Raw genomic sequence first — 22,059 nt, 5'->3', positions numbered from 1 at the left:
GGTGAGTGCTATTTCTGGAGAGCTTTCTAAATACAGTAAAACTCTGATAAAGCTACAGATGGGGTCCAAAGCAATCAGAAAACTCAAGAGTCGCGTGACCATGAGATTAATGAAATGACCGCGGGAGGCCGCACAGCCAGCTGGCCAGGAGCTCTGTGCATTTGGAACAGATTTTGCTGGCCATGCTTCATCCGACTTTATGTTATCATGGGGTGCAAAACTGGAAGGTTCTTGACTGTATCGTGTTTTTTTAAACTTCTTAATGCAAAGTGGCAGCAAGGGCAGTTCCCTGGCCACCTCAAAACACACTTTCAGGGGATCGATGGCCTCGGTCTGAAAAGGCAAGCATTTGGAGTTCTGGGTAGAGCTGTCCCAATCAGCCCAGCACTTAAAATTTCACTGCAGACAAAGGGTAGAGAGCCCTCGGGAGGTTATCACTCCCACTCGGGCCAACATTCCTCTGTACTGATTAATAATAACGTCTTAATGTTTAGCGTCCTCAGTGACCCTGCAACTGTGGCCAAAAAATTACTTAGTGCCTCCTTGCCTTGTTTGCCGCCTCTTGTAGTCATCCTAGGACACACGATGCTAACCATACACGGCTAAGAAGATCAGACACATAAAGAGGCTTCTTTCTCCACCCGCAGTGTCCTCATCTGGCATATCCTTACGGAGTCTCTGGACTTCCTACGTTGTGACTAATACTCCCAAGCCCTTAGTTATGACTTCCAACACAGCTGAGGAGAGGCTCAGCAAACACTTTGGGGGGTGGGGAGGGGAGGGTGGAAAGAGGTGGAGAAGGACAGCTGGGCGGTGGCGGCGGTTGCCTACTGGACAAGTAGCAGGACTCTGAGGTCCTGGCCAAGTCCCCTGCTCCTTCTCAGCCTCAGTGGTCTCCTCCGTAAAATGAGGGGTTGAAATAGATACTAGATGATCCCCAGAGTGCCTTTTTGAACCAGTTTGCTGCAATTTGCTCAGTGTTTTCAGAACAGAGTGGGACCAAATCGTCCAGGCAGAGTTACCCAAACAATTGCTGACATTCAGTCCTGAACTGAAACCAAGAGGCCAGTTTTTCTTCTGCAAACGTTAGCATGCATCTAATGGGTACAAAGATGTTTTGGGAATAAAATGTTTTATCAATAATGATATGGTAATTTTATGGTATATGAATTCTTATACCATATAATTCTCCCTTTTAAAATATTTTTTAGGGGCGCCTGGGTGGCGCAGTCGGTTAAGCGTCCGACTTCAGCCAGGTCACGATCTCGCGGTCCGTGAGTTCGAGCCCCGCGTCGGGCTCTGGGCTGACGGCTCGGAGCTTGGAGCCTGTTTCCGATTCTGTGTCTCCCTCTCTCTGCCCCTCCCCCGTTCATGCTCTGTCTCTCTCTGTCCCAAAAATAAATAAAAAAACGTTGAAAAAAAAATTTTAAATATTTTTTAAGTTTATCTATTTGAGAGAGAAAGAGCAGGGGTGAGTTGGTGAGGGGTTGGCGCAGAGAGGGAGGGAGGGAGAGAGAATCCCAAGCAGGTTCTGTACTGTCAGTGTGGAGCCCAATGTAGGGCTCAAACTCACTAAACTGCAAGATCATGTCCTGAGCTGAAATCGAGGGTCAGATGCATAAGAGTCAGTCAACTGAGCCACTCACCCAGGCTCCCCCAAAATCACCCTTTTATTTATTTTTTTTAACTTAAGAAAAAAGTGTTTAACGTTTATTTTTGAGAGAGAGAGAGAGAGAGAGAGAGAGAGAGAGAGAGAGAGAGAGAGACACAAACAGAGCATGAGTGAGGGAAGGGCAGAAAGAAAGGGAAACGTAGAATCCGAAGCAGGCTCCAGGCTCTGAGCCATCAGCCCAGAGCCCCACGCGGGGCTTGAACTCACGGACCACGAGATCATGACCCGAGCTGAAGTCGGATGCTTAACCGAGCCAACAAGGCGCCCCCAAAATCACCCTCTTAAAGTAAAATCACCCTGGTGTTCAGGATATTCACAGAATTGTGCAACCATCCCCACTAAGCTCAAAACATTTCATCGTCCCCAAAAGAAGCCCTACACCCATTAGGAGTCCCTCCCTATTCCCTCTGCCCACAGCCCCCGGCGGGGACTGATCTGCTTTTTGTCTCCACAGATTTGCCTATTCCAGACAGTTCACATAAATGGAGGAATCCTACAACATGTGGCCTTCTGTGTCTGGCTTATCACGTTTTCAAGGTTCATCCATGTTGTGGCATGAATCACATCATCCTTCCTTTTCCTGACTGAAAAGGAATAACCTTCCACGGTTCGGATATACCGCCTTTGGTTCAGCTATTCATTCACTGGGCTTTTGTGTTGTTTCCATTTCGGGGCTGCTACAAATAATGCCGCTATGAGCATCAGTGGCCACGTGTTTCTGGAGGCATACATTTTCCATTCTGTTCGAGTCACTGGGTCACGTGGTAAACCCGTGTTTAGCTGCCAGATTATTCCCAAAGGCGCTGCACCATTTCACAATCCCACCAGCAGCGCACGAGGGGTCCAATTTCTTCGTGCCCCTGCCGACACTTGCTACTGGGTGTCGTCTATTTTAGCCTTCCTGGTGAATGTAAAGTGGCAGCTCATTACGGTTCTGATTTGCATTTCCTTAGTGACTAATGACACTAAGCATCTTTCCAAGTGTTTGAGGGCCATTTATACCTCTTTTCTGGAGAGATGTCTATTTACAAGGTTTCTTGCTGGGGTGACGAAAACGTTCTAAAATTATAGTAATAGTGGCCTAACTCTGGAAAATACACTCGAAGTCACTGAATTGTACACGCTGAATGTGTGAACTTCATGGCATTTAAATTACATGTCAATAAAGGCGTTTTTTGTTTTTTTTTTTTTTAAACTTAGTGTGTAGAATAAGCACATGGCAGGGGGTGTCTGAGTGGCTCAGTCGGTTAAGCATCTGACTCTTGATTTCAGCTCAGGTCATGATCTCACAGTCATATGACAGAGCCCTGCATCAGTCTCCCAGCTGGGCATGGAGCCTGCTTAAGCTTTCTCTCCCTCTCTCTCTGCCCCTCCCCTGCTTGCACACTTGTTCTCTCAAAAAGAGAGGGGGGGGCACCTGAGTGGCTGTCAGTTAGGCGTCAGACTCTTGATTTCAGATCCGATCATGATCTCACAGTTTGTGAGTTCAAACCCCTCACTGGGCTCTGTGCTGACAGTGTGGAGTCTGCTTAGAATATTCTCTCTCTCTCTCTCTCTCTCTCTCTATATATATATATATATATATATACACACACACCCATATATATACATACACACGTATACATATATAGATGTGTATATATATATGTGTATGTATATGTATGTATATACATATATATAACACACACATATATATAACACGTGTGTATATATATACACATATATATATAACACGTATATATATATTCCTCCCCTGCTCATGCTCACTCTCTCTCAAAATAAATTTTAAAAATATGAAATAAAAAAAGCAAATCATCATCATCATCCCAGGGCAGTGGGAGAGACCTTTCAAAAGCACAAATCCTTAGTATCTAGTATCTACGTGCCCTAAGCCCACAGAGGGATTCAGCAGGTCTGGGAGGGAACTGAGGCACCAGCATTGACGACACACTCCTTACAGGCAACTCCGACCCAGGCCTTCTGACCAAAGAGCTCACTTTGACAAGTGCTGCTCTGGGCGTCTGGGCCGCAGACACGGGAGTGAGAGGCTGCGACTGTCCTCTCTAGGAAACCATTCTCGGAGGCCTCAAGGGTGGACGGTCCGAGGGAACGAGGCAAGGCCAGCGCACACTACTGTCGTGTTTAACAAACACTTCAAGGTGCTCGGCTTCCCTCTGTGCCTTCTTGTATCTGACTTGCCTCTCACTCTGGTCGGGGTATCCCTGGACCGGGACAAACAACAGCCTGAGAAGAAGTCACTGGGGGTGCTTGGGGGCCGTAGGGCCCCCAGAGGTCCTGCTGTGCCCAGTGCGCGGGGCACGGGCTTCTGGAGGGCACTGGAGGCACGGAGGCCTGTGACTGGGAAAGACTGCAGAGTCCGGGGCCCTCCCTGGCAACCGGAGTTGGTGGCTGTCAGCGGCTGGGACCAAGGACCCCGGCAGGACTTCAGTGGACGCCCGCTCAAGGGGCGGCAGACAACAGAGAGCAGAGTGGCAAGCGGCAAGTAAAGGTGCTGTGAGTGTTTGTACACGTGTGGGTGCGTGCACTTGCACGTGTATATAACACACGTATACAGATGCACCTGTGTATACAATACACGGACGTTTAAAATACTGATACACAGTATACGTGTGTATTCACATGTACCTATATGCGTATACACACACGTCAGCTGACTCGTAATGTGAGTAAAGCTGTGACCCTACCACACACATTTATAGGGTGTATATGAGCACACAAACAGCTATTCATCCTTTCTAAAGCATTCTTAGTAACAGGGGGACACTTACTCTTTCTAGAAGACACAAACGAGGCTCCAAGACGTGTGGGGAGCCATCCCGGCTGCAGGGACAGAACTGGGAGAAAGACCCAGTGTTCTTCCCCCACCCCCACCCCCACCCCCCACGCTCCTGACCCACCTCAACCGTCACTAGCCCTCTCTGTCCCAGGTAACGGACAACTCCACGCTACGGCGGCAAAGATACCGTAAGTCGGCGTGAGCTCCCACTGGAGACGCGGTTACGTAATAAGAGGAGCGGTCTCGAGAAGGGAATTCTCACTACCCACCGGACGCAGCTGGGGTTCCGGAAGCCGGACCGCAGCCCTCTCTGGGGCCAGTCACGCTCTTCAAGGGAGCGATCTTGAGAGCAGCTGGCTCCATCCGAAGCACGGCGGTAATCGGATCATACGTACTTGAAAACCATGCTCTTCATGTTTGCCTTCACTTCCCGTGGGGACGAAAACGAATCCAAGGGGAATTCCAGATGAGGGACGGAACCGAACTGCAGTGCTCCCACTCTGACCTGCAGTAGGAGACAGAGGGCCCGGGGGGAGGGTGCTGAGAGCGAGGTCAAGTCACAAACATTCCTAAGGGAAACGAAGGGATGAGAAAGGTTAATGACCCTGCCTCCTGCCCACGCAACAAATACCAGAGCCGGGGCTCCCTCCAGTGTCCCTCAGAGAAAGGCCCAAAGACCAGGAGGAGGGCCTGGAGAAAACCAAGTGCCTATGTGCGGCACTGACAACCACCGACGGCACCTTCTCGCCCCACATTCTGGCCAGCCCTCCCGGCTGGGCTGCGAGCACCTTGAGGGTAGGGTCTCTGGTCACACTTCCAACGGCCTCGCAGGTACCGTTTATTTATTTTTTTTTTTTAATTTTTTTTTTAACGTTTATTTTATTTTTGAGACAGAGAGAGACAGAGCATGAACGGGGGAGGGGCAGAGAGAGAGGGAGACACAGAATCGGAAGCAGGCTCCAGGCTCTGAGCCATCAGCCCAGAGCCCAACGCGGGGCTCGAACTCACGGACCGTGAGATCGTGACCTGAGCTGAAGTCGGACGATCCCAGGTACCGTTTAAAACGTAGAGACACACAGATCCGGCCTGGGGCTAGTGAAAAAGAGAGCGGGGCCACTGCACTTCGTGCCCACGACCCTCACTAAGCCTCAGCGGCACTGCCGGCCTCCTCAGCAGCCGGCACGGACCTTGAGCAGAATGCTGCCGGCGAGAGCAGGGGAGCCGCGGAAGGCAAGCACGGCCGCCTGCACGGGCGGCTCACCCCCAACCACAGCCACCACCCGCGCATCCTTGGTTGGCGCGGGTCAGTCCTTCCGGGCCTGCTCTTGCCAAGCGTGGGGAAGGCCGGCTCTCCACACCAGGGTCACGCCGGGGGGACAATCAGCATCTTAACCTGAGATGACGTTCCCCCACGGCGGAAGGGGTCGGGGCCGCGGGTGATTCCAAACAGACGCTGCATCATCCGAATTCAGAGGCCACATGAGAAGACCCAACGCCTTGCAAAACTGGAGAAGGGAAACTGAATCAAGTCACTTTCCGGGCCCTTTGGACCCTAGCTTGTCTTGAGCAGAAAAGGCTATAAACATTTGGGTTTCCTCTTGAAAGCCCGAGCCCTGTACATAATCACTGGCTCTCCAAACCTGCATTCCCAGTCACTATCAACCAACCCCAATTCCGGCCAAGATTGCAAATAGGCCATGTGATTCATATTGAAGCGATGAGACCGCTCTTTTACCCACTATTTGAATTCCTGCACCGCTGATCCCTTAACAGGCTTAGTGCTTTGGAGACCATCGAAGGGCTCGGCCCCACCAGCCCAGTGGCACCTGCTCCCGATGACCAGAGCCCAATGGACTTTCCTTCAACAGGAGGTTCTGAGGATGAGCATCTTCAGTAGGAAGAGATTTAGGTCTTGGGTGAGCATGTGTGGGAGAGGGACCCTGGAAAATGGGGCAGAAGAGAAGCTTGAGATTCTGAGGAACAACCCTTTCGCAATCTCCCTTGAGGTCAGCGTGTGATCAAGGTGGCACCTCCAGCTAGTGGGGAAAAGCTGGTCTAGTAAGTGACATTGAGACCACTGAACAGCCACCTACAAATGAGAAAAGGATCGATCACAAATGGATTCAAGATTTCCACGTGAAAAAATGTAACCGTGGAAGTTCTAGAAGAAACCTGGAAAGAATTTCTTCATAACTTCCAAGTGGAAAACGACCTTACTTTGCCTTGAAACCCAGAGCCATAAAGGGAAAGGGTGATAAATCTGGCCACATAAAGAAAACTTCTACAGGGCAAAACATACCACAACGCAATAAAAAAATGCAGACAAACGGAAAAGTTGTTTGCAACTCAAGTCAGAGGCACGAGGTCAGTTTTCCCAATATGTAGGGAACTGATCTAGGAACTGATGCATAAAAGACCAACAATACAGTAGAAAAACTGGCAAAGGGTATGAACAGATATCACACAGGAAACACAAAGGGCTCTTTGAGAAAAGATGCTTCACTGTACCACACTGAAATGTAGCAGAAATCTAAATACAATGTTTGCAAGGGAAACTACCAAGTTCTCAAACACCGCTGGTAAGAATATAGATGCTACAGCACCTATGGAGACCAATTTCTCAATATTTAGTGAAAATACAGTTGCACAGGGCTCCTGGGAATATATCCTACAGACATACTTCCATATGTGTGAAATGATGTATTTACAAGCTCACAGTATACATATATGTATATAACAGTATACATATATATAACAGTATACATATATATGTATATATATGTGTGTGTGTATATATATATATACGTATTTTTTTTAACATTTATTTTTGAAAGACAGCACGAGCAGGGGAGGAGCAGAGAGAGAGGGAGACACAGAATCCACAGCAGGCTCCAGGCTCTGAGGTGTCAGCACAGATGCGGGGCTCGAACCCACGAACCATGAAATAAATCACGACCCGAGCTGAAGTCGGACGCTCCACCGACTGAGCCACCCAGGTGGCCCGGTATGTTTGTAATATCAAATGTCCATCAATAGGGGATTGGTTAATTAAACCTCAGTATATCCTCACAATGGAACATTAATAAGCCATAAAATATAATATATACCTGTATTAACGCCTTTGTTACCTATCTACCTAGATACAAAAAGACTTCCAAGACAATATGAAGAAAAAAGGCAAGGGATAGAACAGCGTATACCACACGCATGGTAGGCTTCATACCGCTTGTGTTTGCGTGAGGGGATTCTGGAAGGATGCTTGGGAAAACAGGTAGGGAAACCGGGCAGATGGAAAACATGTGAGCAGGAGGGACACTAGGCATTGAATGTGTTCTCCTTGAACGCTGCGAAAGGGTTACTTAAAAAACAACAATTCCCTTGAGACCAACAGCTGAGCGTATTTGCTTGAATTAAACAGGAAGGCCATAACTTCAAAACAAAACAGGATGGAAACAGCTTGAGTCAGTGGTTAAGGCATTTAATTTAATTGGCGGTTTGGGAGCAAAGGAGTTGCCTTTTATCTTCGGTTTACTGTGTGCTCCGAAGCGAGCCTGCCCACATTTCTCACCGCACCGTAATCACCCTGCTGCAATCATTGTATCAGAGCCAGGAAGTGAACTTCTCAGCTTCTAATTGTCGGGAGAAAGACTTCAGACACTTTCAATCCACCTCACCCCACAGAGCGCGCACAGAAAGCAACTTAATTTATAGCAACTTGAAAACTTAAGTTGCAGGGGCGCCTGGGTGGCTCAGTCGGTTAAGCGTCCGGCTTCGGCTCAGGTCACGATCTCACGGTCCGTGAGTTCGAGCCCCGCTTCGGGCTCTGTGCTGACAGCTCAGAGCCTGGGGCCTGTTTCAGACTCTGTGTCTCCCTCTCTCTCTGACCCTCCCCTGCTCATGCTCTGTCTCTGTCTCAAAAATAAACAAACATTAAAAAAAAAAAAAGAAAGAAAGAAAACTTAAGTTGCAGAAAAGGAGAATAAGGTGCAAATCAAATCCCCCGAGCGCGGAGATACAAGGAGTCACAGAAACGCAGCAGCCAAAGCACAAAACCTGAAGCACAAACCAGACGGAGACGGAGCCACCTGAAATGGCCCTTCATGCCAATCCCCGGTGGCACCATTCCAACAAGTCTGAGCGGCTTGAGGTCCTGATGCCCCCTTGCTCGCTGAAACAGACCGCCCCCCGCCCCCCAACCCCTTAGCTCAGCGAGTCTTGCTATGAGAAAGTTTGGACACTCTACATCAGTGCCAACGTCAACAAGGGCTCGATGTTTACGGTTCTCTCTCCACGAATAACTAATGAAACTTCATGGGGAATCCCTTCCTTTGAAAAGCAGGGTCCTGTGTGGAGGAGAGCGGAGACTCAGCAGCCCGTGGTCCTGGCCCTCGGAGGACCCGCGATGGGTTGACCCGGTGGTTGCAACTTCTGGACTGCTCGTGCCCGGATGGAATGGTGTCTGTCACGGTGTCTCCAGACGGCCCTGCAAGGCTGCCTGTGGTCCAGGACAATGTGCTCCCCCTCTCAAAAGTACCTGCCATTCTGGAGAAAATCTAGCTTTCATTAAAAGCCACTTTTGCTCTTAAATCCCAGAGGTTTTTCTAGGATTAACCCAGGAATGTCATCTTGGAAAACCACTTCCTTCTGTAACCTGTTTGTAAGTAGTCTCTAGTTCAAGTTAAGTATCGCTTTTCAGACCAAAATGCCCTTGTTAAATTTTGATTTTTGAGTAGGTTCCCATGGTTCAAAATCTATCATGCATTAAAAAAAAAATCTGTATCGATGAGTCTCCCCGTGGAGGCACCCCATCGGTTCAGTTCCCACCCTCCCCCTCAACGGCACACCACCGCCCTCAGCCTCTTTACAAATCTCTCCAAGTACAAACCTACTCTATTTACCTCCCTTTATTTTTCATAAAAAGTAACACGCTACACATACCATTCGCACCTTACTTTTTACTCGCGTCTGTTTTGGTGCCCTTCCGTCTGAGACCTTCCCCATTCACTTTCTGCAGCTGCCCAGCGTGTCCTTTAGGAATGGGCCATATTGGATTTACCCGTCCCCTGTGAATGGGTATGTGGATTACCTGAAATCTTTCACGAACGTAAACAACACTGCAGGGAATCACTGTGTGTGTGCGCATTACTTTGCATTTGTGGGAGTATCTGTGGACTAAATCTCATGGAGTAGAATTCCTGGGTCAAAGGGTCCAGGCCGGTGTCATTCCGACAGATGCTGTCAGATGCCCTTCCGAGAGGCTGCGCCGGGTTACGCTCCCACCATCAGTGCGCGCACCCGTTCCTACGGATCTGCCAATGGGGCATGTCACCGAACCGCATTTTTGCTAAGCCAGTAAGTGAAAATGGTATTTCAGCGGGACATTTGCTGTTACCGTGAGTGAGGTGGGGCGCCTTTTCCTATGCCTAAGGGCTGTCTGTGTTCGTTGCCCATTTCTCCGTCGGGTTGTCCCAAGATGCCCCTTTTAGCAGCAAGAGCCGTGGCCAGTGCACCCTGCTGCTATTTCAGAGCTGCTCTCCGGAGCCAGGGAGGACCAGGAATGAAGAAACTGGCTGGATTCACTCAGGCAGGAGGAGTTCCTCGCAAGCGAACAGAGAGGGTACTGCACTTCCTATTGAGACGCTCGTCTTCTGAGGCACAGCTTTTGTCTGCCAGCACGCTGTCCCTTTCCCGCTGTTCTACAGACACCTCTCTCGCGAGTGGGAAGCCAACAAGGCGAATCGGCACGTGACTCACAGGGGGCCAGAGAATCTCTCCCCTCTGACTACTGGGATCGGTCAAGGGATTGTTACGTGATCCACGCCTGCCCGATGGGAGCCATCCCGCCAGGTGTCCAGGGAAGGAAAACCACCTTCTTTTTACTGGGTTCCCTATCTTGAAGGACAAGGTAGGGCGAGTCCACCACATAAGGAAAGCCTGCTTGGGAAGGAAGCCAACCAAGGAACACAAAATTCTACCATGCCTAGAACGAGGAGCCACCCCCCCCCCCCCGCCTTGGTCTTCCTGTTCCACTAGCGGGTACATGTGCCCTTCTGCTTCGAACTGGATCTCGGTCACTGGCCACCAAAGATGTCGAAACACAGAGATGACGAGACCTGCACTCACCCTCTCGGGACCGATGTCCAGAGCGTCGCAGACCGTGACGGCAAAGTGTTTGGACCTTTCAAAGCTCCCCTTCCCGACACTGTAGGAGCCATCTATCAGAAATAGGACGTCCACAGCAGCTGAGCACCGTATCACTGGGGGGGGGGAGAGCAGGACATGATGTGTGACAACTGGCTTCCCCGCCATCTGGTCCCAAGAGGGTCTCCCTCCTGAACCAGAGCAGGGGCGGAAACAACCTTGGGGCGGATCGGGCGGCTCCTCTCAGCACCTGGGCAGAAACGACGCAGGAGAAGGTCCCGGCCAGAGGCAGCCCTCCTCTGGAGCAGGAAGTCTGCTCCCCCGCCCAGGCCTCGCCCACCAGCACGAAGCCCACAGTCTTCGTAATAACTGGAAATGTCTAATTCAACAACACTAACTGAGCCATAGGAGGGGAGGGCCCGCCGGGCCAGTGAGGGATACTGAAGAGCCTCGGCCCCGGCCCTCGGGGGCCACAACCTAGTTCAGACCCTGGCACATGAGGTCACATTACCCCAGAGTTCAAGTGAGAACAGCACTGACTGTGTCTTTCCTGTACACCACCCATCCACTGCCTCCAACGCTTCACATGTGCTAACTTATTTAATTCTTATAACCACCCTGAGATAGATTGCTATTTTGTTTACTTAACAGTTTAACTGAGGCACTATTCACAAACCATTCAATTCCCCCGCTGAAAGTTTATAATCCAGTGGCTTTTAGTATATTCACAGATACGTCCCATCGTCGCCACAGTCGAATTTAGCACCTTTTCCATCACCTCAAAAAAGAAACCCCGTGGCCTCTAGCTCTCAGCTCCCTAGCTCCACACCCCACCCCTAAACAGATGCGCGGTTTTTACTCCCAGTGGAGAGATGAGGAGAGAAAGGCACAGGACGATTCGGTAACATCCCGAAGGCCAAAGTGCCAGCAAGTGAGGGGGCTGGGAAGCAAACGCAGGCTGTCTAGCTTGGAGAGGCCGCATCCCTCCACCTCAGCTCGAGGATGCAGGACAGTGGCGGTCAGAGAGGCACCGGCGAGAAGGCGCCACCCAGAAGGCGGCGACTGCAGGGGACTTCACCAGAGAGGGAGGGAAGGGGCATTCGGGGCCTCTGGGAGTGGGCTGGTGGGGCGTGAGCACGTGGAGCGAATGCTGGAAAGGGCGGAAGAGGAAGGAACATGGCGGGAGGTGAGGTTGCTGGGGGGATGGTGGTCACGCGGGACTTCCAGGCAAGACCAAGGAATTCAGCCACAAGGATTAACCAAGGGTGTTCACCCCCGTGGGAGACCTGCTCAGGCCTGTTTGGGGAAAATGGCCCTGGCTACAGCGTGAAAGGAAGACGGGAATGGGACAAGAACGTTCTAGAATAACCTAGTTTCCCTTGGGTCCATCACGCAGAGGATGAAATGGGGGGCCTGGAGGGTTGAATGACACAAAGGCTTACTTTTGCTGGCGGCTGAAATCTTCCCAATGGTCTCCCTGCTTACGTGGACTTCCTGAAGAGGATGAGATGGGCGTACTAGGAAAGAAGACACCAGAAAGAGCCATTACGGGGAGGAGTCTTAGAGTCCACATACGTGACCAGAAATGAGAGGTAATAAGAGAGAAAACTGGAATGTGGAGGAATTCAATGATGTTGTATCTCAAAAAATTACCAGAGGGACAACATAAAGAAACCCCTCCAAATACTCCAATCAGGAACTTTGTATTTAAATTTGGGTATCCCGAAGACAAAAATTAAAAATGTACATAGAGGGGGATACAGAGAGCCCGTGAATCTCATGAGTTTTGCCCCTTGGTTAGGTATAATAACTGGGTGCCCCTCTGGGGCACAACGCCTTGCCATAAAAATTAACCCTGGAGGGGCGCCTGGGTGGCGCAGTCGGTTAAGTGTCCAACTTCAGCCAGGTCACGATCTCGTGGTCCGTGAGTTCGAGCCCCGCGTCGGGCTCTGGGCTGATGGCTCAGAGCCTGGAGCCTGTTTCCCATTCTGTGTCTCCCTCTCTCTCTCTGCCCCTCCCCCGTTCATGCTCTGTCTCTCTCTGTCCCAAAAATAAATAAACGTTGAAAAAAAAAATTAAAAAAAAAAAATTAACCCTGGATATAAACACACAATTCACAGAAGAAATACAATTCGATTCGTGGACAAGCACAAGGGAAAATGTTTAAACAGGTGACGAAATGTTTTAACCCAAATAATGAGATACCCGTTCAACGGTGCAATTTAAATGATCAGCCTCTAAATTTAAATGTAACTGGGGAAAGACCCAATCAGGAAACACTCTTCCAGGGGTGGCCCTGGAAACTGGTCCAACCCTTTTAGAAAACAATTTGGCCAAATGAATGAAGAGTCGTCAACCTGCTTACAGCCTTTGCCCCTATGGTATCGCACCTGGGAAGGGATCCAAAGGAAAACCACTTTTAGACAAGGGAAAAGGTACATCAAGGCTGTCCTTTCACGGTTGTGATGGAGAGGAAGGCTGGAGAGAACAGATATCCATAGGGACAGGGCTGGGAGTAAACTCTGATAAATTTGTTCAGTGCAATTCACATGAAAAAGAGCCAAGAAGTTTTGGGGTAGGAAGTTCATGAATACATCTTTCGTTCTTTTATACGATGTCTAGTAAAATTGGAATGATGGTATATAAGCAATCAATAGCGATTTAAAACAAACTTTGGGGCGCTGGGTGGCTCAGTCGGTTAAATAAATGTCCAACTCTTGATTTCGGCTCAGGTCATGACCTCACGGTATGGGAGTTCGAGCCCCATGTTGGGCTCTGCGCTGACAGCATGGAGCCTGCTTGGGATTTTCTCTCTAACGTAGTTCCTAGCTCTCCCCACCTAACCTTCCAGCGGACGGTCTCTGCTCACCTGACACGCCCGTCCCTCAATCTCTACTCACAAGGAGGCTGGTTCTGGGCCAGAATGCTGGACTAGCAGTTCCTCCGCAGTCAAGAGCCGTCACGCAAGTACCTCTGATGAGGTCTAGGACAGTTTTGCCACCAGGAGCGGAAACAAGACAAACTACAAAGACAGTCTTGTTGACAGAGCTCTCACCAAAATCTTGCCAACTCACTGCCCCCTTCCCCATAACACAGTGTTGTTCCAACCGGCCCAGCTCCCCTGGAAGCCCCCCACCCCCAAGGGCGGGAACATTCCCATCCGTCTTCCACAAAGCCTAGCTCGGCTCTCTGCACACGGTGGGTTCGCACTAAGGTTTCCCGAGTAAGTCTATGAATTACTGCCAAGGGCCCGGGAGCCAAGGAACCTCCAAGGCCCTACAAAGAACCGAAAAATACTGTTCCTTTGTAAAAGTCTCACCAGCAAATTCTCCAGCTGGAGACAGGCCAGCAGCCTCCCCCTGAGGGGAAGGAGGAAAAGCCCTGCGACCAGAGACTAGTCACTACAGATGTCACTCAGCCGATGTGTCTTTCTGTACTGTGTGCTCAGCTGTCCCGGCAGGTGCCAGGCATCAAGTGAGCCCTCCTCGTGCCTCGGGTGACCTCCCCATTGCTCCCCGGGGAAGTCACCTCGGGACTCTGTGCAGAGTCTCCCCCTGGAACAGGGAGCCGACGAATGTGTGACTGTGGCTTCCCGTTGGGACAAAAGCGGCCCGGCCTCTGCCGGCCACCCGCCCGGGCTCCAGAACTTTAATCTCCAGCCAAGGAGCAGGCAGGATTGAGAATCACTGGTCCCGTCAAACCCCTTCACCTTTCAGATAAGACAGCCGAGGCTTACAGAGATGATTCCTGTGCGTTCCGCTCCCCCAGAGGAGCCCAGAGCGGTGTGGCCGGCCCAGGAGTCAAGAGACGGGTGTTTGTCCCTGGGCAACGGCTGTGTGACCCCGGGCAAGTCACGAGGATCATGGGGCCTCCCCCACCTCGTCTGTACAACCCGGGGAAGGTCAGATCGAGTTCTCTGTCAACTGGACAGGGCCACAGGAAGCGCAGCTCTCCAATGAGCTAGAGCCGAAGCTGGACCCTGAACCTCCACGGACCCCATTCCCGCCCTGAACCCAAACGCATCTCATTGCTGCCCAGTCCCTCGACCTTGAAGCCACTAGTTACACCGAAAACCCACGTGGCTTGGAGAAGGGGGGCTGGGGGAGCCGAGCAACCACCCGCCTTCTTCAGCCTCTCTTACCGCCCCAGACTCCGGGCCAACAGGTGGCTCGTGCCAGCAATCAACACACACCCCAAAACACAGGCATGGGGGGGACTGCCAGACAGAATCTCAGAGGCCACGAGGGGATCCCGAGCTAGACTCGGATGGCTGGACACCCTGCCCATTTGTCCTTACTTGAAGGACAAGTAAGACGTTCTGACACCTTTCTACCATCTCTTAGTAACGAGGCTAGAACTTGGAGGGACAAAGTGGGCAGTAAAAATAAAGTTGATTTGCTCCGTTATTCACTCCTGAATCCACTTCTGGGGTACCTGTATGTGCCAAGCCCGGTGCTGGGCATCCAGATGACACAGTGGTAAATAAACAACACGCAGAACCTCTCTCTGATGGAGCAGATCTCTGGTACAGAAGGTGGGCTCTAAGGTTTTAAAAATTCACCCGGAAGTAAACTCGTCTCGGTGTTCCGTGCTACAGAGCAGACGTACCCACGGCTATAGGTTTTCCAGGGGGAACAGACCGGATCTGGGGGCCCCGGAGGAATTGTGCCGGCTGCTGAAAGACGAGTAGGAGTTTGCCAGGGTGGCAGTGCTCGGTGAGGGGGTGATCTAGCCAGAGGGGCCACCATCACTGAGCGCGCGTAGGCAGGGAGGGAGCAAGGGTGCTGGGCAGGATTGGAAGGGCTGTGGCGAGGAGGGAGAGGGTACAAGAGGGGACTGGAAGTGGCATGCGGTCAGATCAGGCAGGGTCTCTGAAGAGCAATGGGGTATCATTGAGAAATTTTAGGCAGACTGGGGCACCTGGGTGGCTCAGTCGCTTGAGCATCCGACTTTGATCTCGCGGTTCATGAGTTCAAGCCCCACGTCAGGCTCCGTGCTGGCAGCTCAGAGCCTGGAGCCTGCTTCAGATTCTGTGTCTGTCTGTCTGTCTGTCTGTCTGTCTCTCTCTCTCTCTCTCTCTGCCCCTCCCCCACTCATGCTCTGTCTCTCTCTCACTCAAAAATAAATAAATTTTTAAAAAGTTGTTTGTTTGTTTAATTTTAGGCAGAGAGAAGGCAGGGAGGAGTGGAGAGGGGTCCAGGCAGTCAGATTTGCATCGGCTGGAGCAGAACCAGGTGGACCCAGGGTGACCGCACAGAGGCTGGGCTGCTTTGGTCGGAACAGTGGTCCAAGCACAAGATGATAGGGCTCATGCTAGGCAGGTGGCCGTGGAGTGGACAGACTCAGTTGCCTTCGAGAGACCTCCCGAAGTTAAAATTGACAGGATAGGAGGCAAATCAAACCCCTCCACGCCTCACCCCTGACCAAAAAGCTTACCTCCAGAAAGCAGGAAAATGAAGATGGCCGCCAGCAACGGGAAGGAAGGCATGTTGATGTAACTATGGGGCAGGGTAAGAAAAAGGTATCAGCAATTAGCTCTGTGCACCCCCCAAGTCATCCTGAAACAAGACGACAGCTGCTCAGTCTTTTCCAGGTACAACTATGACCTTGAGGCTCTTCCTCGCCACGGTGACTGTATTCGTCCAAAAAAAAGACCCAAATTCCCTCAAAAGTCACGCGAGACTACTCCAATGACTTTGCTTTCAAAGGACAGGCTAGCATCTTCTCCAGACGCCTGCCTCCAACCGCCCCCCCCCTCCCCCCAGCTCCTTCACAGACTCCGGGAAGGCATGCTCTGCCCACGGAGAAGAGTCCCGGGTCCCAGCTTGGCCTGGCCCCTGTCCCGCCACGTGACCTTGAGTAAAGTCCCCTCCATCTCATTGCCCCCATTTCTCATGACGAGTTAGACTCAGAGACTCAAGATAGGATTTCCAACGTCCTAATGTTCTGAAGCCTTCTAGCAAGATCACAACGTCTACACTTCCTACTCCATAAAAAGTAACATGGTTGAAGAAGTCACAAAAGGGTTTTTCAAAAAATGCCTAGTAATGCTTAGAGTACAGGTAACATTCGGTTCCATGGGGCTTGACAACGATCTTTAAGGGAGGAAAGGGTGGAAAGTGAGAGATTTTAATAAGAACGATAGACTATAACTCTGCTGCTATAAAAGCACATACATGAGGCAGACTTCTGATTTTAGCTGTGGGGCCCAAGAAATGGATCCTTATCCTTTTTAACCACAAAGATACGATGTAAAATCTACACAGTCTTACATTTTAGCCACTGTACTGAAAGGGATCATACAGAATGAAATTTAGACTCCCCTCCACCCCCAGTATAATTTAGCGGGCAAAAATCTAAGAATATGTGAACAATAAGCTCCAGAAATTCTGTTTTCTTGCCTTTTGGGATCCAATACAACCAAGGTCTCACCCTACGGTTTCTCCGCATCAAACCTGCCTATTAAGAAAAAAAGACATGAAAGAGTGGGGCCACACGTAGGCCTTCCCGAAGTTTCCTCCTGTTAAACAAACAATGCTGGACTCTCAGGAGACCATTCCAAAGAGAAAATCCCAGGCAGAGATACAGGAAGGGAAGCACGGCAGGGTCCCCCCGGGTTCTAGAGAAGAGAGCAGAGGGAGAGGTGGCCGGTCACCGTGTGGGACGCAGGGGTGCAGCCGAGGGTGGAGAAACTCATTTCCACCTGGTGCACCCAACTCAGAACATCCCTGTGACTTCTTGGGCCAACACCGCTCTCCCGCGTCTAAGAACGTGGATAACAAGGCAGGAGCGCCAAGTTTTCGTGTATGTATCTTGGGTCCTCGGACATCCACATCTCCACTGACAGATGTCAGTTCTCCAAAACGCATGGCGGAAGCTTCCCGGTTATGTTTAGCTGCTCACCAAAACGCCCGTAACTTAACGCACGCGACAATGAGTTCTCCTGTCAGAGGCACTCCACTGTCTCTACTGGGGCATTACAAACACATCCCCTTGGGACGCTTAGTCGGTTAAGCATCTGACTCTTGGTTTTGGCTCAGGTGACAATCTCGTGGCTCGTGAGTTCGAGCCCCGCGCTGGGCTCTGTGCTGACAGATCAGGGCCTGGAGCCTGCTTCGGATTCTGTGTCTCCCTCACTCTCTGCCCCTCCCCTGCCCACACTCTCTCCAAAATAAACATTAAAAAAAAAAGAAAAAGACACATCTCCCAGCTGCGGCAACAAAACGACTTGACTTGACTGTCAGAGGAGTTTGAGCGGGCCGAGAGCAAGGGCTGCCTTGAATACTGAAGCTCCCCAAGAAAGATAATTTTTCATATTTAAGTTTAAATGTAACCCAACTCATGTTCCTATAGGTGCTACTGCCGGACCTTACTTGGAACTGTAGGGAATTTGAACAAACAGCGGGGACTGCTTCAGGGGACAGCACCTACGGCTCAGGTCTGCGTTCCTACTCTTGGAGAGCAGACTCCAGGGAACAAGAGGGACACAACTTGTGATAGGGGAAACTCACAGTGAATGAGCCGGACACACCTGAGACATGAAGGAAGGGGTCACAGAAGCTCAGAAGTGGGGGGGGGGGGGGGAGGTCCCAGACAGTCGCACAGTTCAGGTCTCTGGCCCCTAATCCAGTTAGACGCTTGCATCTAACCAGGCTGCTTCTGGAGCGGAGGTGAGTCAGGGCCCTCGAGCCACCGCGCAAGCTGAGATGGCATAGAGGCGGGTGACTAGGACAGGTAGGGGCTACACCTGCCCCCTGGTGGCACACAGCCCGCACCCTGAGTCCAGGAGCCCTACTTCTCATCCGATGCCGTGGTCCCTCGTCTACAAAACAAGGAGGCTGGACCAGATGCTGCTAAGGTGTCTTTTGGTTTTAAATCTCTCTGTCACGGACCCGTGATGGTCAGACCTTACTCTACTGAATATTCAGCTCCTCGGATTTCAAACACGTCTGAAACAAAGGGGATCAAATATCCCAACCAGCTGAGAGTCTCTGTGCCTCAGATGACCGTGAGGCTCACGTCTGCACCTAATCCAAGTGGCCAGCGGAGGGCGAATCTTACAAGAGCGAGAGGGTCAGGACCTTCCCGGACACACGGGGGAGGGGGAGACGGACAGAGAGGGTTAGGGCCATCCCCGCTGGCTTCCAGCCTGGCACCTGCCAACAAGACAGGCCTTCCTTTCCTCTCACTCCCGACGACAGACGAAGGGCAGGTTCTCGCCTGCCGCCTGGGAGCCAGGCCGGGCCACGCGGACCAGGGCCAGGGCAGAGCTGCCCCTGGGATGCAAACCAGTCAGGCTCAGCCTGATTTTCCGGGGTCACGGCTTCCGACCCTGGGCACGTGCAGGACTCTGAGGCTCGGGCCTGTTGATGTCTTTCCCAAACCAGGATTCCAGCGGCCTCTCCAGGCTGCCGCGAGGACCTGGGGGAAGGAAGTACATACAGAAGGTTCCCGCGCGCACAGAAAGGCACTCAGGACGGGGCCCCTCCCGCTGCCAGGAGACAGACCCAAGCAACTTCCTCCCGCTCTCTTCCTTCCGTGCCTCTGCATGCCCCGGTGAATGCTTTTCAGAGTCTCCCAAGCTTCTGCTCACTCGGGCAAAATTTACGTTGGCGATCTGCAAATCAAGGCAAGAAGTCAAATGCCTCCTGAGAGGCGTCTGGACCAGAAGGTGCTGGCTCTGGGACCCCAGCGGCACCTCCCTCCCCTGCGCCCGCGGCACAGCCCGCACTCAAACTGCCCGCTGGTGCGATCGACTCACCTGCCCGGTGGCAAAGGCCGCAGGGACTCCGGCTTCGTCTCTGCCGGAGCCCCAGCCACCTGCACTTTTCTGGCACACAGTAGGCGAGATGCGTGCCTGCTGGGTCAGTAAGCACCGCTACGCCTACTTCCGGACGAATCTTTGCCCTCACTACACTCGCTGCGTTCCTTCTTATGCCAAGATAAACGAAATAAACGCTGCTTGGGTGTGGGTGCGGTTATTAACAGCACCCTGCTGTCTCCCACCCGTCATCTCAAACGTTCAGTTTCCCGCCCCCCTGCCCCCATCACAACTGCTTGCAGTACTAATTCGAATTCTAAGTACAGCCCAACACCTAAAATCTTTTTAAGAAAGGATGAATTGCATAGTAAAAACCCAGCAGCTGCTACCATCCAGTGAGCATTTGCTGGATGCCTGGCACCGGGGGCCATCCTTCTGTATCTTCTCTCCCCCTAAGCCTTGCAGCCAGTCACCGCGAGTATTGTCCCCATTTTACAGATGAGAAAACTGAGGCACAGAGAAGTTGTTTTTGCCGCAGGTTACCCAGCTAATAAGGGGATCAGACTCCCTTCTGGCCTCCCAGCGATCTGCTCAACCCATCCCCTTCCTGATCCTGGGGGGGTAAGGTAGGGGAAGAGAGGCATAATTAAAACTCTGCCGGCTGAATCCTGCCCTTTGGCAGTTTTCCACAAGCTACCACCTGCCAGCAACTCCCACCTTCGGCACACGTGAGAAGATTTCCAGAACTCTCTGCATTCTTGTGCAAAGCAGTCAGGAGTGGTTTGCGTCCCAGGGGCAGAAACAGATCATCGTGTGCAGGTACCCAGGTATGCCTCGTCAAGTCTTTTCCGTTGCAAAACGCCCCACTCGTCATTTGTTCTTTTTCTGTTCCATTACCCACGCTAATCCCACGTCATTCCTGGCTCCTGGGGCTCTCACACATCCACTCTTCACCACCACCACCTCCCCCCGCCCCCATCTTCCCATCTGACTGCTGTGTTCAAAGCCTGGTTCCACGCAGCACTGGCACCGCTAAAAGGACAGTGGGTAAGTGCAGTTTGCCGCAGGGCTCCGCAAAACTCAGCACAAACCAGGGATTACACTTTCCATGCCGCAGGAAGAAATGAAGGCCAAAACAAGGCTACTTTGGGAAAAGAAGGACCAGGCTGGCAAGGGCTGAGGGCAGTTTTGCAGGACAATGCTCTGCCTTCTCCTCTAGGATGGGAAATGAAATGAGTTCGGGGTGAAAAAGGAAACCACTTCTGCCTCCTCACAAAACGCACTTCCCACCCCAAATATCAGGTTAGCCCTTGGCAGCCTCCTCTCCATCAGTGGGATGGAAATCTGAGCCCTTTACAAGAACGGGCAACACCTGAACAGGAAGACTTTAAAACCGGAGGTAAAAGTGTCGAGCCAGAAAGCCCTCGCTGTCTTCCACCGTAGCAGTCGCCTTCCTTGTCCTTTTGATACAACATTTTGTCAGGCTCAGGGAGTCCAGAGAAGTGGGCCACATGCTTCTGGTTCGACACAGCAGAGAGACCATTTTGAACGCTGCTGGGGGAAAGTCACGCTCCCTCTCAAAGAATCGCAGATCGTTAGAACCCGACGGTCTGAGAAGCTGAAGTCAGCACCAAGGGATGAACAATGTGCTGTACAGATTCCCTGATCAGATGGGCACGGATCTCAAGGCCTCCCACTCTCGCCGCACCTGCGAAGAGACACTTACAGCCAAGAGAGATGTTTGTTTTGATGGTTATTTGAAAATCCTTCATTTAATCTGTACAGGACCCAAGTTCATTGGACTCTGGGAAGCAGAGGCATAAGAGAATGCACATAGGACCAGAAGTCCAGAGACAGAATTCCATGCTAGTTCTGCTTCTAACCACCTGGGTGACGCTCCCTGTCTCAGGGTCATTCATTCGTCCAATTGGGGTGAATCTTAGTTTCACGAACTCAGGCGAGCGTTGTAAAGATCCAGGGGAACCGTGTGTGATCGTCCCTAAATGTACAACGTTAAAGGTTGTCATTACATTTCATAGGTTAATTTCATAGAACACCCATAATGCCATAGGGTAGACATGATCATTTCCATTTTTCTACATGAGAAAGTGGTCTTGTAGAAGCTGGGACCCAAAGTCAAAGAGCTCCAACAAGAGTGGAGTCAAGCCCAGGTCTTCTGATGAGGACAGCTGGGCCGTGACAAGAAGAGTGCAGTAATACAGAACGAGCACAGTCAGACGCCGGGAAGCCTGAGCCTTGAGCCTTTCAGTAACTTCCTTCAGTTCAGTCTTTCAATTTCCTTCCCTCAAAAACGGGGGTGACATCACCCAGCCTATTTACCTAAAAAGGTAGATGCCGGGATCACATGGGATCACAATGCAAAAGTGCCCTGGGTGAAGGCAACGTCTCTTAAATGGAGAGCAGGGAGACCCGGTTGAAGAGAAGGGACTCAGGACCAGGAAAGGAAATGAGGGATCCAGGACAGGAATCATATTGAGGGCAGGCCAGCAGGCAATTCTGTGGGTGGGAGAGGAAGCTGGTCTGGAGCTGTTTACATGATGAAAGGGTAAACTTAAGGAAGGGACTCCAAGCGCATTCCACTGGCCCAGGGAGCTGGCCTGGGGTGATGCTGACACCATTAGCCTTGTGGATAATGGCAGGGTTTTGTTTTATTTGCAAACAAGCAAA

General features: G+C 51.3%; 1 protein-coding gene across 5 annotated transcripts in view; it reads right to left on the bottom strand.

Moving 5' to 3' along the window:
• VWA2 (von Willebrand factor A domain containing 2) overlaps positions 1 to 22,059 on the bottom strand; it is a 46,064-nt gene that overhangs the window by 21,633 nt on the left and 2,372 nt on the right. For 4 of the 5 annotated variants that reach the window (XM_045040707.1, XM_045040706.1, XM_045040708.1 and 1 more), the window contains exons 2-5: positions 16,047 to 16,108; positions 12,053 to 12,127; positions 10,593 to 10,726; positions 4,865 to 4,974 (exon numbers count right to left, since the gene is read on the bottom strand). In XM_045040707.1, coding sequence (XP_044896642.1) covers positions 4,865 to 4,974; positions 10,593 to 10,726; positions 12,053 to 12,127; positions 16,047 to 16,098 — 371 coding nt within the window. In that variant the 5' untranslated portion in view covers positions 16,099 to 16,108. The remainder of the gene's footprint in view (positions 1 to 4,864; positions 4,975 to 10,592; positions 10,727 to 12,052; positions 12,128 to 16,046; positions 16,109 to 22,059) is intronic. The other variant, XM_045040709.1, reaches the window with a different exon arrangement.

This window comes from Felis catus, chromosome D2 (genome assembly GCF_018350175.1).
Source record: "Felis catus isolate Fca126 chromosome D2, F.catus_Fca126_mat1.0, whole genome shotgun sequence".
In the NCBI taxonomy this organism is placed as follows: Eukaryota; Metazoa; Chordata; class Mammalia; order Carnivora; family Felidae; genus Felis; species Felis catus.
Note: the sequence above shows the minus strand (reverse complement) of the source record. Positions and strands in the feature narration are given on the sequence as shown.